The sequence below is a fragment of the Salvelinus namaycush genome, chromosome 31 (genome assembly GCF_016432855.1).
Source record: "Salvelinus namaycush isolate Seneca chromosome 31, SaNama_1.0, whole genome shotgun sequence".
NCBI classification, from domain to species: Eukaryota; Metazoa; Chordata; class Actinopteri; order Salmoniformes; family Salmonidae; genus Salvelinus; species Salvelinus namaycush.
This window is the reverse complement of record NC_052337.1, coordinates 14,449,780-14,469,628: the sequence shown is the minus strand read 5'-3', so window position 1 is coordinate 14,469,628 and position 19,849 is coordinate 14,449,780. Positions and strand designations below refer to the sequence as shown.

At 46.3% G+C, this 19,849-nt stretch overlaps 1 protein-coding gene across 1 annotated transcript in view; it reads left to right on the top strand.

Moving 5' to 3' along the window:
• Nucleotides 1-19,172, top strand: part of LOC120026217 (calcium/calmodulin-dependent protein kinase type II subunit beta-like) — a 76,591-nt gene extending 57,419 nt beyond the window's left edge. Inside the window, exons 18-20 of the mRNA XM_038971040.1 lie at nucleotides 18,129-18,204; nucleotides 18,597-18,691; nucleotides 18,937-19,172. Of these exons, the coding sequence (XP_038826968.1) occupies nucleotides 18,129-18,204; nucleotides 18,597-18,691; nucleotides 18,937-19,172 (407 nt within the window). The remainder of the gene's footprint in view (nucleotides 1-18,128; nucleotides 18,205-18,596; nucleotides 18,692-18,936) is intronic.
• The last annotated feature ends 677 nt before the right edge of the window (nucleotides 19,173-19,849 follow it).

Sequence of the window (19,849 nt, the reverse complement as noted above, 5' to 3'; positions counted from 1 at the left end):
ACACCCCAGCCATCCTACAATCTAAGCTTGATGCCCTCAATCTCACACAAATTATCAATGAACCTACCAGGGACCACCCCAAAGCCGTAAACACGGGCACCCTCATAGATATCATCCTGACCAACTTGCCCTCTAAATACACCTCTGCTGTTTTCAACCAAGATCTCAGCGATCACTGCCTCATTGCCTGCGTCAGTAATGGGTCAGCGGTCAAACGACCTCCACTCATCACTGTCAAACGCTCCCTGAAACACTTCAGCGAGCAGGCCTTTCTAATCGACCTGGCCCGGGTATCCTGGAATAATATTGACCTCATCCCGTCAGTCGAAGATGCCTGGTTATTTAAAAAAAATGCCTTCCTCACCATCTTAAATAAGCATGCCCCATTCAAGAAATGTAGACCCAGGAACAGATATAGCCCTTGGTTCTCTCCAGACCTGACTGCCCTTAACCAACACAAAAACATCCTGTGGCGTTCTGCATTAGCATCGAACAGCCCCCGTGATATACAACTTTTCAGGGAAGTTAGAAACCAATATACACAGTCAGTTAGAAAAGCCAAGGCTAGCTTTTTCAAGCAGAAATTTGCTTCCTGCAACACAAACTCAAAAAAGTTCTGGGACACTGTAAAGTCCATGGAGAATAAGAGCACCTCCTCCCAGCTGCCCACTGCACTGAGGATAGGAAACACTGTCACCACCGATAAATCGTTTCAATAAGCATTCAATAAGCAATAATTTCAATAAGCATTTTTCTACGGCTGGCCATGCTTTCCACCTGGCTACCCCTACCCCGGTCAACAGCACTGCACCCCCCACAGCAACTCGCCCAAGCCTTCCCCATTTCTCCTTCTCCCAAATCCAGTCAGCTGATGTTCTGAAAGAGCTGCAAAATCTGGACCCCTACAAATCAGCCGGGCTTGACAATCTGGACCCTTTCTTTCTAAAATTATCTGCCGAAATTGTAGCAACCGCTATTACTAGCCTGTTCACACTCTCTTTCGTGTCGTCTGAGATTCCCGAAGATTGGAAAGCAGCTGCGGTCATACCCCTCTTCAAAGGGGGGGACACTCTTGACCCAAACTGCTACAGACCTATATCTATCCTACCCTGCCTTTCTAAGGTCTTTGAAAGCCAAGTCAACAAACAGATTACCGACCATTTCGAATCCCACCGCACCTTCTCCGCTATGCAATCTGGTTTCAGAGCTGGTCATGGGTGCACCTCAGCCACGCTCAAGGTCCTAAACGATATCTTAACCGCCAACGATAAGAAACAATACTGTGCAGCCGTATTCACTGACCTGGCCAAGGCTTTCGACTCTGTCAATCACCACATCCTCATCGGCAGACTTCAACCGGCCTGTGCCCTCAACCGGCCTCCGTCTGAGCAGACCCCCTCCGTCTGAGCAGACCACCCCCCGGGCTACTAACTTTAAACGCCGCGTGCTAGCTTAGTGGCGGCTTCCCTGCTCCATCTACGGCTGCCCCCTGGACACTATGATCACTTGGCTACATAGCTGATGCCTGCCGGACTGTCCATTAATTCACGGTACTCCATTCTGTTTATTTGTGTTTTATCTGTCGGCTCTGTGTTTTAACTCAGGCTCTGTGTGTAGTTAATCCGACCCTCTCTGCCTAGTCGTCGCCATTTTTACCTGCTGTTGCTGTGTTAGCTGACTAGCTGCTGTTATCTCACCTGTTGTTTTAGCTAGCTCTCCCAATCAAGACCTGCAATCACTTTATGCCTTACTGTATGTCTCTCTCAAATATCAATATGCCTTGTATACTGTTGTTCAGGCTAGTTATCATTGTTTTGGTTTGCAATGGACCCCGTAGTTCCACTCTCCGTACCTCTGATACCTCCTTTGTCCCACCTCCCACACATGCGGTGACCTGACCCATTGAGACCAGCATGTCCAGAGATACAACCTCTCTTATCATCACCCAGTGCCTGGGCTTGCCTCCGCTGTACCCGTGCCCCACCATACCCCTGTCTGCACATTATGCCCAGAATCTATTCTACCACGCCCATAAATCTGCTCCTTTTATTCCTTGTCCCCAACGCTCTAGGCGACCAGTTTTGATAGCCTTTAGCCGCACCCTCATCCTACTACTCCTCTGTTCCTCGGGTGATGTGGAGGTAAACCCAGGCCCTGCATGTCCCCAGGCACCCTCATTTGTTGACTTCTGTGATCGAAAAAGCCTTGGCCTCATGCATGTCAACATCAGAAGCCTCCTCCCTAAGTTTGTCTTACTCACCGCTTTAGCACACTCTGCCAACCCTGATGTCCTTGCCGTGTCTGAATCCTGGCTTAGGAAGGCCACCAAAAATTCTGAGATTTCCATACCCAACTATAACACTTTCCGTCAAGATAGAACTGCCAAAGGGGGAGGAGTTGCAATCTACTGCAGAGATAGCCTGCAAAGTTCTGTCATACTTTCCAGGTCTATGCCCAAACAGTTCGAACTTCTAATTTTAAAAATGAATCTCTCCAGAAATAAGTCTCTCACTGTTGCCGCCTGCTACCGACCCCCCTCAGCTCCCAGCTGTGCCCTGGACACCATCTGTGAATTGATCGCTCCCCATCTAGCTTCAGAGTTTGTTCTGTTAGGTGACCTAAACTGGGATATGCTTAACACCCCGGCAGTCCTACAATCTAAGCTTGATGCCCTCAATCTCACACAAATCATCAAGGAACCCACCAGGTACAACCCTAAATCCGTAAACATGGGCACCCTAATAGACATTATCCTGACCAACTTGCCCTCCAAATACACCTCTGCTGTCTTCAATCAAGATCTCAGCGATCACTGCCTCATTGCCTGTATCCGCTACGGGTCCGCGGTCAAACGACCACCCCTCATCACTGTCAAACGCTCCCTAAAACACTTCTGCGAGCAGGCCTTTCTAATCGACCTGGCCCGGGTACCCTGGAAGGATATTGACCTCATCCCGTCAGTTGAGGATGCCTGGTCATTCTTTAAAAGTTACTTCCTCACCATATTAGACAAGCATACTCCGTTCAAAAAATGCAGAACTAAGAACAGATATAGCCCTTGGTTCACTCCAGACCTGACTGCCCTCGACCAGCACAAAAACATCCTGTGGCGAACTGCAATAGCATCGAAGAGCCCCCGCGATATGCAACTGTTCAGGGAAGTCAGGAACCAATACACGCAGTCAGTCAGGAAAGCAAAGGCCAGCTTTTTCAAGCAGAAATTTGCATCCTGTAGCTCTAACTCCAAAAAGTTCTGGGATACTGTAAAGTCCATGGAGAACAAGAGCACCTCCTCCCAGCTGCCCACTGCACTGAGGCTAGGTAACACGGTCACCACCGATAAATCCGTGATAATCGAAAACTTCAACAAGCATTTCTCAATGGCTGGCCATGCCTTCCTCCTGGCGACTCCAACCTTGGCCAACAGCCCCGCCCCCCCCGCTGCTACTCGCCCAAGCCTACCCAGCTTCTCCTTTACCCATATCCAGATAGCAGATGTTCTGAAAGAGCTGGAAAACCTGGACCCATACAAATCAGCTGGGCTTGACAATCTGGACCCCCTATTTCTGAAACTGTCCGCCGCCATTGTCGCACCCCCTATTACCAGCCTGTTCAACCTCTCCTTCGTATCATCTGAGATCCCCAAGGATTGGAAAGCTGCCGCGGTCATCCCCCTCTTCAAAGGGGGAGACACCCTGGACCCAAACTGTTACAGACCTATATCCATCCTGCCCTGCCTATCTAAGGTCTTCGAAAGCCAAGTCAACAAACAGATTACCGACCATTTCGAATCCCACCGCACCTTCTCCGCTATGCAATCTGGTTTCAGAGCTGGTCATGGGTGCACCTCAGCCACGCTCAAGGTCCTAAACGATATCTTAACCGCCAACGATAAGAAACAATACTGTGCAGCCGTATTCACTGACCTGGCCAAGGCTTTCGACTCTGTCAATCACCACATCCTCATCGGCAGACTTCAACCGGCCTGTGCCCTCAACCGGCCTCCGTCTGAGCAGACCCCCTCCGTCTGAGCAGACCACCCCCCGGGCTACTAACTTTAAACGCCGCGTGCTAGCTTAGTGGCGGCTTCCCTGCTCCATCTACGGCTGCCCCCTGGACACTATGATCACTTGGCTACATAGCTGATGCCTGCCGGACTGTCCATTAATTCACGGTACTCCATTCTGTTTATTTGTGTTTTATCTGTCGGCTCTGTGTTTTAACTCAGGCTCTGTGTGTAGTTAATCCGACCCTCTCTGCCTAGTCGTCGCCATTTTTACCTGCTGTTGCTGTGTTAGCTGACTAGCTGCTGTTATCTCACCTGTTGTTTTAGCTAGCTCTCCCAATCAAGACCTGCAATCACTTTATGCCTTACTGTATGTCTCTCTCAAATATCAATATGCCTTGTATACTGTTGTTCAGGCTAGTTATCATTGTTTTGGTTTGCAATGGACCCCGTAGTTCCACTCTCCGTACCTCTGATACCTCCTTTGTCCCACCTCCCACACATGCGGTGACCTGACCCATTGAGACCAGCATGTCCAGAGATACAACCTCTCTTATCATCACCCAGTGCCTGGGCTTGCCTCCGCTGTACCCGTGCCCCACCATACCCCTGTCTGCACATTATGCCCAGAATCTATTCTACCACGCCCATAAATCTGCTCCTTTTATTCCTTGTCCCCAACGCTCTAGGCGACCAGTTTTGATAGCCTTTAGCCGCACCCTCATCCTACTACTCCTCTGTTCCTCGGGTGATGTGGAGGTAAACCCAGGCCCTGCATGTCCCCAGGCACCCTCATTTGTTGACTTCTGTGATCGAAAAAGCCTTGGCCTCATGCATGTCAACATCAGAAGCCTCCTCCCTAAGTTTGTCTTACTCACCGCTTTAGCACACTCTGCCAACCCTGATGTCCTTGCCGTGTCTGAATCCTGGCTTAGGAAGGCCACCAAAAATTCTGAGATTTCCATACCCAACTATAACACTTTCCGTCAAGATAGAACTGCCAAAGGGGGAGGAGTTGCAATCTACTGCAGAGATAGCCTGCAAAGTTCTGTCATACTTTCCAGGTCTATGCCCAAACAGTTCGAACTTCTAATTTTAAAAATGAATCTCTCCAGAAATAAGTCTCTCACTGTTGCCGCCTGCTACCGACCCCCCTCAGCTCCCAGCTGTGCCCTGGACACCATCTGTGAATTGATCGCTCCCCATCTAGCTTCAGAGTTTGTTCTGTTAGGTGACCTAAACTGGGATATGCTTAACACCCCGGCAGTCCTACAATCTAAGCTTGATGCCCTCAGTCTCACACAAATCATCAAGGAACCCACCAGGTACAACCCTAAATCCGTAAACATGGGCACCCTAATAGACATTATCCTGACCAACTTGCCCTCCAAATACACCTCTGCTGTCTTCAATCAAGATCTCAGCGATCACCGCCTCATTGCCTGTATCCGCTACGGGTCCGCGGTCAAACGACCACCCCTCATCACTGTCAAACGCTCCCTAAAACACTTCTGCGAGCAGGCCTTTCTAATCGACCTGGCCCGGGTACCCTGGAAGGATATTGACCTCATCCCGTCAGTTGAGGATGCCTGGTCATTCTTTAAAAGTTACTTCCTCACCATATTAGACAAGCATGCTCCGTTCAAAAAATGCAGAACTAAGAACAGATATAGCCCTTGGTTCACTCCAGACCTGACTGCCCTCGACCAGCACAAAAACATCCTGTGGCGAACTGCAATAGCATCGAAGAGCCCCCGCGATATGCAACTGTTCAGGGAAGTCAGGAACCAATACACGCAGTCAGTCAGGAAAGCAAAGGCCAGCTTTTTCAAGCAGAAATTTGCATCCTGTAGCTCTAACTCCAAAAAGTTCTGGGATACTGTAAAGTCCATGGAGAACAAGAGCACCTCCTCCCAGCTGCCCACTGCACTGAGGCTAGGTAACACGGTCACCACCGATAAATCCGTGATAATCGAAAACTTCAACAAGCATTTCTCAATGGCTGGCCATGCCTTCCTCCTGGCGACTCCAACCTTGGCCAACAGCCCCGCCCCCCCCGCTGCTACTCGCCCAAGCCTACCCAGCTTCTCCTTTACCCATATCCAGATAGCAGATGTTCTGAAAGAGCTGGAAAATCTGGACCCATACAAATCAGCTGGGCTTGACAATCTGGACCCCCTATTTCTGAAACTGTCCGCCGCCATTGTCGCACCCCCTATTACCAGCCTGTTCAACCTCTCCTTCGTATCATCTGAGATCCCCAAGGATTGGAAAGCTGCCGCGGTCATCCCCCTCTTCAAAGGGGGAGACACCCTGGACCCAAACTGTTACAGACCTATATCCATCCTGCCCTGCCTATCTAAGGTCTTCGAAAGCCAAGTCAACAAACAGATCACTGACCATCTCGAATCCCACCGTACCTTCTCCGCTGTGCAATCCGGTTTCCGAGCCGGTCACGGGTGCACCTCAGCCACGCTCAAGGTACTAAACGATATCATAACCGCCATCGATAAAAGACATTACTGTGCAGCCGTCTTCATCAACCTGGCCAAGGCTTTCGACTCTGTCAATCACCATATTCTTATCGGCAGACTCAGTAGCCTCGGTTTTTCTAATGACCTTGCCTGGTTCACCAACTACTTTGCAGACAGAGTTCAGTGTGTCAAATCGGAGGGCATGTTGTCCGGTCCTCTGGCAGTCTCTACGGGGGTACTACAGGGTTCAATTCTCGGGCCGACTCTTTTCTCTGTATATATCAATGATGTTGCTCTTGCTGCGGGCGATTCCCTGATCCACCTCTACGCAGACGACACCATTCTGTATACTTCTGGCCCTTCCTTGGACACTGTGCTATCTAACCTCCAAACGAGCTTCAATGCCATACAACACTCCTTCCGTGGCCTCCAACTGCTCTTAAACGCTAGTAAAACCAAATGCATGCTTTTCAACTGTTCGCTGCCTGCACCCGCACGCCCGACTAGCATCACCACCCTGGACGGTTCCGACCTAGAATATGTGGTCATCTATAAGTACCTAGGTGTCTGGCTAGACTGCAAACTCTCCTTCCAGACTCATATCAAACATCTCCAATCCAAAATCAAATCTAGAATCGGCTTTCTATTTCGCAACAAAGCCTCCTTCACTCACGCCGCCAAACTTACCCTAGTAAAACTGACTATCCTACCGATCCTCGACTTCGGCGATGTCATCTACAAAATAGCTTCCAATACTCTACTCAGCAAACTGGATGCAGTTTATCATAGTGCCATCCGTTTTGTTACTAAAGCACCTTATATGACCCACCACTGCGACCTGTATGCCCTAGTCGGCTGGCCCTCGCTACATGTTCGTCGTCAGACCCACTGGCTCCAGGTCATCTACAAGGCTATGCTAGGTAAAGTGCCGCCTTATCTCAGTTCACTGGTCACGATGGCTACACCCACCCGTAGCACGCGCTCCAGCAGGTGTATCTCACTGATCATCCCTAAAGCCAAAACCTCATTTGGACGCCTTTCCTTCCAGTTCTCTGCTGCCTGCAACTGGAACGAATTGCAAAAATCTGTGAAGTTGGAGACTTTTATCTCCCTCAACAACTTTAAACATCTGCTATCCGAGCAGCTAACCGATCGCTGCAGCTGTACATAGTCCATCGGTATATAGCCCACCCAATTTACCTACCTCACCCCCCATACTGCTTTTATTTATTTACTTTTCTGCTCTTTTGCACACCAGTATCTCTACTTGCACATGATCATCTGATGATTTATCACTCCAGTGTTAATCTGCTAAATTGTAATTATTCGATTTATTGCCTACCTCATGCCTTTTGCACACATTGTATATAGATTCTCTTTTTTTCTACCATGTTATTGACTTGTTTATTGTTTACTCCATGTGTAACTCTGTGTTGTTGTCTGTTCACACTGCTATGCTTTATCTTGGCCAGGTCGCAGTTGCAAATGAGAACTTGTTCTCAACTAGCCTACCTGGTTAAATAAAGGTGAAATAAAAATAAAAATAAATAAAAAAGACTCAATAGCCTTGGTTTCTCAAATGATTGCCTCGCCTGGTTCACCAACTACTTCTCTGATAGAGTTCAGTGTGTCAAATCGGAGGGCCTGTTGTCCGGGCCTCTGGCAGTCTCTATGGGGGTGCCACAGGGTTCAATTCTTGGGCCAACTCTTCTCTCTATACATCAATGATGTCGCTCTTGCTGCTGGTGAGTCTCTGATCCACCTCTATGCAGACGACACCATTCTGTATACCTCTGGCCCTTCTTTGGACACTGTGTTAACAACCCTCCAGACGAGCTTCAATGCTATACAACTCTCCTTCCGTGGCCTCCAACTGCTCTTAAATACAAGTAAAACTAAATGCATGCTCTTCAACAGATCGCTGCCAGCACCTGCCCGCCCGTCCAGCATCACTACTCTGGACGGTTCTGACTTAGAATATGTGGACAACTACAAATACCTAGGTGTCTGTTTAGACTGTAAACTCTCCTTCCAGACTCACATTAAGCATCTCCAATCCAAAGTTAAATCTAGAATTGGCTTCCTATTTTGCAACAAAGCATCCTTCACTCATGCTGCCAAACATACCCTCGTAAAACTGACCATCCTACTGATCCTCGACTTCGGCGATGTCATTTACAAAATTGCCTCCAATACCCTACTCAATAAATTGGATGCAGTCTATCACAGTGCCATCCGTTTTGTCACCAAAGCCCCATATACTACCCACCACTGCGACCTGTACACTCTCGTTGGCTGGCCCTCGCTTCATACTCGTCGCCAAACCCACTGGCTCCAGGTCATCTACAAGACCCTGCTAGGTAAAGTCCCCCCTTATCTCAGCTCGCTGGTCACCATAGCAGCACCCACCTGTAGCACGCGCTCCAGCAGGTATATCTCTCTGGTCACCCCCAAAGCCAATTTCTCCTTTGGCCGCCTCTCCTTCCAGTTCTCTGCTGCCAATGACTGGAACGAACTACACAAATCTCTGAAACTGGGAACACTTATCTCCCTCACTAGCTTTAAGCACCAGCTGTCAGAGCAGCTCACAGATTACTGCACCTGTACATAGCCCATCTATAATTTAACCCAAACAACTACCTCTTCCCCTACTGTATTTATTTATTTTGCTCCTTTGCACCCCATTATTTCTATTTCTACTGTATTATTGATTGTATGTTTGTTTTACTCCATGTGTAACTCTGTGTTGTTTTGCTTTATCTTGGCCAGGTCGCAATTGTAAATGAGAATCTTGTTCTCAACTTGCCTACCTGGTTAAATAAAGGTGAAATAAAATAAATAAATAAAAATGACAAGGTGAAAACATAAAAAACATAAATACCTTATTTACATAAGTATTCAGACCCTTTGCTATGAGACTAGAATTTGAGTCCTGTTTCCATTGATCATCCTTGAGATATTTCTACAACTTGATTGAAGTCCACTTGTGGTAAATTCAATTGATTGGACATGATTTGGAAAGGCCCACACCTGTCTATATAATGTCCTATAGTTGACAGTGCATTTCAGAGCAAAAACCAAGCCATGAGGTCGAAGGAAATGTCCGTAGAGCTCCGAGACGACAAGATTGTGTCGAGGCACAGATCTGGGGAAGGGTACCAAAACATTTCTGCAGCATTGAAAGTCCCCAGGAACACAGTGGCCACCATCATTCTTAAATTGAAGAAGTTTGGAAGCACCAAGACTCTTCCTAGAGCTGGCCGCCCGGCCAAACTGAGCAATCGGTGGAGAAGAGCCTTGTTCAGGGAGGTGACCAAGAACCCGATGGTCACATCTGGAGGAAACCTGGCACCATCCCTACGGTGAAGAATGGTTGTGGCAGCATCATGCTGTGGGCATGTTTTTCAGCGGAAGGGAGACTAGACAGGATCGAGGGAAAGATGAACGGAGGAAAGTACAGAGAGATCATTGATGAAAAATTGCTCCAGAGCGCTCAGGACCTCAGACCGGGGTGAAGGTTCACCTTCCAACAGGATAGCGACCCTAATCACACAGCCAAGACCCCTCAGGACAAGTCTCTGAATGTCATTGAGTGGCTCAGCCAGAGCTCGGACTTCAACCCGATCTAACATCTTTGGAGAGACCTGAAAACAGCTGTGCAGCGACACTCGCCATTCAACCTGACAGAACTTGAGAGGATCTGCAGAGAAGAATGGGAGAAACTCCCCAAATACAGGTGTGCCAAGCTTGCGGTGCCATACCCAAGAAGACTCGAGGCTGTAATCGCAATAAAGTACTGAGTAAAGGGTCTGAATACTTACAGTTGAAGTCGGAAGTTTACATACACTTAGGTTGGAGTCATTAAAACTCCACAAATTTCTTGTTAACAAACTATAGTTTTGGCAAGTCGGTTAGGACATCTACTTTGTGCATGACACAAGTAACTTTTCCAACAATTGTTTACAGACAGATTATTTCACTTATAATTCACTGTATCACAATTCCAGTGGGTCAGAAGTTTACATACACTAAGTTGACTGTGCCTTTAAACAGCTTGGAAAATTCCAGAAAATGACATCATGGCTTTAGAAGCTTCTGATAGGCGAATTGACATAATTTGAGTCAATTGGAGGTGTACCTGTGGATGTATTTCAAGGCCTACCTTCAAACTCAGTGTCTCTTTGCTTGACATCATGGGAAAATCAAAAGAAATCAGCCAAGACCTCAGAAAAGAAATTGTAGACCTCCACAAGTCTGGTTCATCCTTGGGAGCAATTTCCAAATGCCTGAAGGTACCACATTCATCTGTACAAATAATAGTACGCAAGTATAAACACCATGGGACTACGCAGCCGTCATACCACTCAGGAAGGAGACGTGTTCTGTCTCCTAGAGATGAATGTACTGTGGTGCGAAAAGTGCAAATCAATCCCAGAACAACAGCAAAGGACATTGTGAAGATGCTGGAGGAAACAGGTACAGAAGTATTTTTATTCACAGTGAAACTAATCCTATATCGACATAACCTGAACCTGCTCAGCAAGGAAGAAGCCACTGCTCCAAAACCGCCATAAAAAAGCCAGACTACGGTTTTCAACTGCACATGGGGACAAATATCGTACTTTTTGGAGAAATGTCCTTTGGTCTGATGAAACAAAAATAGAACTGTTTGGCCATAATGACCATCGTTATGTTTGGAGGAAAAAGGGGGAGGCATGCCAGCCGAAGAACACCATCCCAACCGTAGAACCCATAGAAAATATGTGGGCAAAACTGAAAAAGCGTGTGCGAGCAAGGAGGCCTACAAACCTGACTCAGCTACACCAGCTCTGTCAGGACGAATGGGCCAAAATTCACCCAACTTATTGTGGGAAGCTTGTGGAAGGCTACCTGAAACGTTTGACCCAAGTTAAACAATTTAAAGGCAATGCTACCAAATACTAATTGAGTGTATGTAAACTTCTAACTCGCTGGGAATGTGATGAAAGAAATGAAAGCTGAAATAAATCATTCTCTCTACTATTATTCCGACATTTCACATTCTTAAATTAAAGTGGTGATCCTAACTGACCTAAGACAGGGAATTTTTACTAGGATTAAATGTCAGGAATTGTGAACAACTGAGTTTAAATGTATTTGGTTAAGGTGTATGTAAACTTCAGACTTCAACTGTATGTAAATATAATATTTCTTTTTTTTATACATTTGCAAAAATGTATAAAACCTGTTTTGCTTTGTCGTTATGGGGTATTGCGTGTAGATTGTTGAAGGGGAAAAATAGTTTAATCCATTTTAGAACAAGGCTGTAACAAAATGTGGAAAAAGTCAAGGGGTCTGAATTTTTTCCTGTTTTTCAATTATTTCAAGGCTATGGCCTACAAAGAAATACATTGTGAAGCACTAGGCTGGTAGGGACATAAAGTGTTCAGCATTTAAGCAACAGTTTGTTGTATTAAATCATTAAAGTCTATAAATTGCGCATATACTGTAGGCTGCGACTGACTTAGAATTAAATACAAATTAAATGGAAAATGCCTTATTAGGCTCAGTCTATAGTGCCTTTGAATACATTTTTAGAAACACGAGTTTGGCCAAGGTCTGGGGCTTCATGCTCATGTGATGGTGCCTGGAAAGTAGGCCTGCAGTAGAGAATATCCTTTCAGCGCTTGCAGAGCCGCTGGGGATGCTACACCCTTCGGGCCACTCTTGCCAGGCTGGGCAGAGATGCAGAGTTGTTTATTTTACATTTTTCAATAGGTAGTCTTAGACGTTTGTGGGAAAAAGTGGGAATAAGCCAGGCCTATTGGGCCAAAATCAATGATGGCCTATTCAATCAATCAATCAAGTTTATTTTATATAGCCCTTCGTACATCAGCTAATATCTCGAAGTGCTGTACAGAAACCCAGCCTAAAACCCCAAACAGCAAGCAATGCAGGTGTAGAAGCACGGTGGCTAGGAAAAACTCCCTAGAAAGGCCAAAACCTAGGAAGAAACCTAGAGAGGAACCAGGCTATGAGGGGTGGCCAGTCCTCTTCTGGCTGTGCCGGGTGGAGATTATAACAGAACATGGCCAAGATGTTCAAAATGTTCATAAATGACAAGCATGGTCAAATAATAATCAGGAATAAATGTCAGTTGGCTTTTCATAGCCGATCATTAAGAGTTGAAAACAGCAGGTCTGGGACAGGTAGGGGTTCCATAACTGCAGGCAGAACAGTTGAAACTGGAACAGCAGCAAGGCCAGGTGGACTGGGGACAGCAAGGAGTCATCATGCCCAGTAGTCCTGACGTATGGTCCTAGGGCTCAGGTCCTCCGAGAGAGAGAAAGAAAGAGAGAAGGAGAGAATTAGAGAGAGCATACTTAAATTCACACAGGACACTGGATAAGACAGGAGAAGTACTCCAGATATAACCAACTGGCCCTAGCCCCCCGACACAAACTACTGCAGCATAAATACTGGAGGCTGAGACAGGAGGGGTCAGGAGACACTGTGGCCCCATCCGATGATACCCCCGGACAGGGCCAAACAGGAAGGATATAACCCCACCCACTTTGCCAAAGCACAGCCCCCACACCACTAGAGGGATATCTTCAGCCACCAACTTACAATCCTGAGACAAGGCCGAGTATAGCCCACAAAGATCTCCACCACAGCACAAACCAAGGGGGGGGCGCCAACCCAGACAGGAAGATCACGTCAGTAACTCAACCCACTCAAGTGACGCACCCCTCCTAGGGACGGCATGAAAGAGCACCAGTAAGCCAGTGACTCAGCCCCTGTAATAGGGTTAGAGGTAGAGAATCCCAGTGGAGGGGAACCGGCCAGGCAGAGACAGCAAGGGCGGTTCGTTGCTCCAGAGCCTTTCCGTTCACCTTCACACTCCTGGGCCAGACTACACTCAATCATATGACCTACTGAAGAGATAAGTCTTCAGTAAAGACTTAAAGGTTGAGACCGAGTCTGCGTCTCTCACATGGGTAGGCAGACCATTCCATAAAAATGGAGATCTATAGGAGAAAGCCCTGCCTCCAGCTGTTTGCTTAGAAATTCTAGGGACAATTAGGAGGCCTGCGTCTTGTGACCGTAGCGTACGTGTAGGTATGTACGGCAGGACCAACTCGGAAAGATAGGTAGGAGCAAGCCCATGTAACGCTTTATAGGTTAACAGTAAAACCTTGAAATCAGCCCTAGCCTTAACAGGAAGCCAGTGTAGGGAAGCTAGCACTGGAGTAATATGATCAAATTTCTTGGTTCTAGTCAGGATTCTAGCAGCCGTATTTAGCACTAACTGAAGTTTATTTAGTGCTTTATCCGGGTAGCCGGAAAGTAGAGCATTGCAGTAGTCTAGCCTAGAAGTAACAAATGCATGGATAAATTTTTCTGCATCATTTTTGGACAGAAAATTTCTGATTTTTGCAATGTTACGTAGATGGAAAAAAGCTGTCCTTGAAACAGTCTTGATATGTTCGTCAAAAGAGAGATCAGGGTCAAGAGTAACGCCGAGGTCCTTCACAGTTTTATTTGAGACGACTTTACAACCATCAAGATTAATTGTCAGATTTAACAGAAGATCTCTTTGTTTCTTGGGACCTAGAACAAGCATCTCTGTTTTGTCCGAGTTTAAAAGTAGAAAGTTTTCAGCCATCCACTTCCTTATGTCTGAAACACAGGCTTCTAGCGAGGGCAATTTTGGGGCTTCGCCATGTTTCATTGAAATGTACAGCTGTGTGTCATCCGCATAGCAGTGAAAGTTAACATTATGTTTTCGAATAACATCCCCAAGAGGTAAAATATATAGTGAAAACAATAGTGGTCCTAAAACGGAACCTTGAGGAACACCGAAATGTACAGTTGATTTGTCAGAGGACAAACCATTCACAGAGACAAACTGATATCTTTCCGACAGATAAGATCTAAACCAGGCCAGAACTTGTCCGTGTAGACCAATTTGGGTTTCCAGTCTCTCCAAAAGAATGTGGTGATCGATGGTGTCAAAGGCAGCACTAAGGTCTAGTAGCACGAGGACAGATGCAGAGCCTCGGTCTGACGCCATTAAAAGGTAATTTACCACCTTCACAAGTGCAGTCTCAGTGCTATGATGGGGTCTAAAACCAGACTGAAGCATTTCGTATACATTGTTTGTCTTCAGGAAGGCAGTGAGTTGCTGCGCAACAGCTTTTTCTAAAATTTTTGAGAGGAATGGAAGATTCGATATAGGCCGATAGTTTTTTATATTTTCCGGGTCAAGGTTTGGCTTTTTCAAGAGAGGCTTTATTACTGCCACTTTTAGTGAGTTTGGTACACATCCGGTGGATAGAGAGCCGTTTATTATGTTCAACATAGGAGGGCCAAGCACAGGAAGCAGCTCTTTCAGTAGTTTAGTAGGAATAGGATCCAGTATGCAGCTTGAAGGTTTAGAGGCCATGATTATTTTCATCATTGTGTCAAGAGATATAGTACTAAAACACTTAAGTGTCTCTCCCGATCCCAGGCCCTGGCAGAGCTGTGCAGATCCAGGACAGCTAAGCCCTGGAGGAATACGCAGATTTAAAGAGGAGTCCGTAATTTGCTTTCTAATGATCATGATCTTTTCCTCAAAGAAGTTCATGAATTTATTACTGCTGAAGTGAAAGCCATCCTCTCTTGGGGAATGCTGCTTTTTGGTTAGCTTTGCAACAGTATCAAAAAGAAATTTTGGATTGTTCTTATTTTCCTCAATTAAGTTGGAAAAGTAGGATGATCGAGCAGCAGTGAGGGCTCTTCGATACTGCACGGTACTGTCTTTCCAAGCTAGTCGGAAGACTTCCAGTTTGGTGTGGCGCCATTTCCGTTCCAATTTTCTGGAAGCTTGCTTCAGAGCTCGGGTATTTTCTGTATACCAGGGAGCTAGTTTCTTATGACAAATGTTTTTCGTTTTTAGGGGTGCAACTGCATCTAGGGTATTGCGCAAGGTTAAATTGAGTTCCTCAGTTAGGTGGTTAACTGATTTTTGTCCTCTGACGTCCTTGGGTAGGCAGAAGGAGTCTGGAAGGGCATCAAGGAATTTTTGTGTTGTCTGAGAATTTATAGCACGACTTTTGATGCTCCTTGGTTGGAGTCTGAGCAGATTATTTGTTGCGATTTCAAACGTAATAAAATGGTGGTCCGATAGTCCAGGATTATGAGGAAAAACATTAAGATCTACAACATTTATTCCATGGGACAAAACTAGGTCCAGAGTATGACTGTGGCAGTGAGTAGGTCCAGAGACATGTTGGACAAAACCCACTGAGTCGATGATGGCTCTGAAAGCCTTTTGGAGTGGGTCTGTGGACTTCTCCATATGAATATTAAAATCACCAAAAATTAGAATATGATCTGCTATGACTACAAGGTCTGATAGGAATTCAGGGAACTCAGAGAGGAACGCTGTATATGGCCCAGGAGGCCTGTAAACAGTAGCTATAAAAAGTGATTGAGTAGGCTGCATAGATTTCATGACTAGAAGCTCAAAAGACGAAAACGTCATTTTCTTTTTTGTAAATTGAAATTTGCTATCGTAAATGTTAGCAACACCTCCGCCTTTGTGGGATGCACGGGGGATATGGTCACTAGTGTAACCAGGAGGTGAGGCCTCATTTAACACAGTAAATTCATCAGGCTTAAGCCATGTTTCAGTCAGGCCAATCACATCAAGATTGTGATCAGTGATTAGTTCATTGACTATAACTGCCTTTGAAGTGAGGGATCTAACATTAAGTAACCCTATTTTGAGATGTGAGGTATCACGATCTCTTTCAATAATGGCAGGAATGGAGGAGGTCTTTATCCTAATGAGATTGCTAAGGCGAACACCGCCATGTTTAGTTTTGCCCAACCTAGGTCGAGGCACAGACACAGCCTCAATGGGGATGGCTGAGCTGACTACACTGACTATGCTAATGGCAGACTCCACTAAGCTGGCAGGTTGGCTAACAGCCTGCTGCCTGGCCTGCACCCTATTTCATTGTGGAGTTAGAGCCCTGTCTATGTTGGTAGATAAGATGAGAGCACCCCTCCAGCTAGGATGGAGTCCGTCACTCCTCAGCAGGTCAGGCTTGGTCCTGTTTGTGGGTGAGTCCCAGAAAGAGGGCCAATTATCTACAAATTCTATCTTTTGGGAGGGGCAGAAAACAGTTTTCAACCAGCGATTGAGTTGTGAGACTCTGCTGTAGAGCTCGTCACTCCCCCTAACTGGGAGGGGGCCAGAGACAATTACTCGATGCCGACACATCTTTCTAGCTGATTTACACGCTGAAGCTATGTTGCGCTTGGTGACCTCTGACTGTTTCATCCTAACATCGTTGGTGCCGACGTGGATAACAATATCTCTATACTCTCTACACTCGCCAGTTTTAGCTTTAGCCAGCACCATCTTCAGATTAGCCTTAACGTCGGTAGTCCTGCCCCCTGGTAAACAGTGTATGATCGCTGGATGATTTGTTTTAAGTCTAATACTGCGGGTAATGGAGTCGCCAATGACTAGGGTTTTCAATTTGTCAGAGCTAATGGTGGGAGGCTTCGGCGTCTCAGACCCCGTAACGGGAGGAGTAGAGACAAGAGAAGACTCGGCCTCAGACTCCGACTCGCTACTTAATGGGGAAAACCGGTTGAAAGTTTCTGTCGGCTGAATGAGCGACACCAGTTGAGCATTCCTACAGCATTTCCCTCCAGAAGCCATGAGAAAGTTGTCCGGCTGCGGGGACTGTGCGGGGGGATTTATACTAACGTTACTATCTGTACTTACTGGTGGCACAGACGCTGTTTCTTCCTTTCCTACACTGAAATTACCCTTGCCTAACGATTGCGTCTGAAGCTGGGCTTGTAGCACAGCTATCCTCGCCATAAGGCGATCGTTCTCCTGTATATTATGAGTACAGCGACTGCAATTAAAAGACATCATGTTAATGTTACTACTTAGCTTCGGCTGTTGAAGGTGCTGACGAACCATGTCCAGATAAAGCGTCCGGAGTGAAAAAGTTGAATGAGGGAAAAAAGTTGTGATGGAAAAACTAAAAATATAAACGGTAATTAAAAAGTAAAAAGAAAAAAAACGTAAAGTTGTCAGCTAGCAAAGTAAGGTTGGCAACAAAACGCACAGCAACACGTCTGCAAATTCAAGAGGAAGCTATTGTATAGATCATAGGAAAAAAATGTACGAATGTTTTAAGAGATCAGAATTTTTGTTTATAAATACTTTGCTACAATGACACACTTAACTAGCCTCGTTCCCTTCTTTTAGCATGTGCACGTAGTAAGTACACCATCATGCTTTCACAATATGTGTCTTTTCAGATTACACAATGATTCACAGCACTCCCTCTCTTGCTCTTGGTCCTCATCTTTGTAAGTCACCTTGATTTTGCACATGTGTGTTTTATCAGTTTCTTTATGAAAATATTTAGTGAATTCAATGACAGTAACTAAAGCAAGTGGCTCTAGCAGCACACAAGTAGACTACAAATGCATGCCGGGCCGGGCATGCGTTGAGCTCCTGAAGTGAGAGCTGCTGCAGCAAAATTGGAGTCGACGTTCCAGCCTTTGGGAATCTTGCTCTGCGAAATTTGTGGCAAAACCATTTTATTGTCCTCAACCCATGTTCACTCTGTTATTGGTTCCCTCTGCAGTGCGAAAACAGGAGATTATCAAGATCACTGAGCAGCTGATTGAAGCTGTCAACAATGGAGACTTTGAGGCCTATGCGTGAGTACACTACAACTCTCAGCCTGCCCCTCACTATAGTACTGTAACTCCCAGCCTGCCCCTCACCATAACACTAAAACTCCTAGTCTGCGCCTAATTTTACCCTAAAACTACGGGTGACATTTGACCTCTGCTAAACTGCACTGACCTCTGCAAAAAAACACCTTTATACTCTAAATATTGTAGCAGGGATGATAGCCTGCAACTCAAATCACCATAACACTACAACTCCCAGCCTGCACCTCACTATTTGTTACAACTACGGAGGTTCTAAACTGAGATTCTTTGGTTGCTCTTTTAGTCTGAGCTCAGATGATGTGTTGTGAAACAATGTGTTGTGTTGTGTTGTTAGACAATATGTTTTAAAGTGTTGTGTTCTGTGTTTTCAACAGGAAGATCTGTGACCCATGTCTGACGTCATTTGAGCCAGAGGCCCTGGGGAACCTGGTGGAGGGCATGGACTTCCACCGGTTCTACTTCGACAACCGTAAGACAACCATTACACAACATTAAGAAAATCACTACACAACCACGACAAAACCATTACACAACTATAACACAACATTAAGACAACCACTACACAACCATTGCACAACTATAACACAACCTTAAGACTACTACACAACCATTACACAACTATAACACAGGCTTAAGACAACCACTACACAACCTTAAGATAACTATTACACAACTATTATACAACCATAAACTATCTGTTCTCTCCTTTCCCAGTCCTGTCTAAGAACAGTAAGCCCATCCATACCACCATCCTCAACCCTCACGTCCACCTGATTGGTGAAGACGCCGCCTGCATCGCCTATATACGCCTCACGCAATTCGTCGACGGCACTGGCCGCCCATGCTCCAGCCAATCAGAGGAGACGAGGGTGTGGCATCGCCGAGAGAGCAAGTGGCAGAATGTTCACTTCCACTGCTCTGGAGCACCGGCCGCACCGCTGCAGCAGTGAACTGGTACACACACACACCAGCACGCACTCACTCTTACTAACACACACACTCATTCATTCACACGCACAGCTACACACACACAGAGTTGCTGTTAAACCCAGAATGCTTTTTTTTGTCTTCAGAGAGAGAGAGAGAGAGAGAGAGAGAGAGAGAGAGAGAGAGAGAGAGAAAATGAGGATGGATATGGAGAGAGGAAAGGATGGATAGAGAGAGATATGGAGAGAGGAAAGGAGGATGGATATGGAGAGGAGGTTGGAGAGAGGAAAGGAGGATGGATATGGAGAGGAGGTTGGAGAGAGATGGAAAGTGAGAGAGGTGAGGGAGGACGGAGAGAGAGGGGAGAGTGAGAGAGAGAGGAGAGGAGGACGGAGAGAGATGGGAGAGTGAGAGAGAGAGAAGAGGAGGACGGAGAGAGATGGAGAGTGAGAGAGAGAGGAGAGGAGGACGGAGAGAGATGGAGAGTGAGAGAGAGAGAAGAGGAGGACGGAGAGAGATGGAGAGTGAGAGAGAGAGAAGAGGAGGACGGAGAGAGATGGAGAGTGAGAGAGAGAGAGAGAGAGAGGAAAGGAGGATGGAGAGAGATGGAGAGGAAAGGAGGATGGAGAGAGATGGAGAGGAAAGGAGGATGGAGAGAGAGGAGAGGAGAGGAAAGGAGGACGGAGAGAGATGGAGAGTG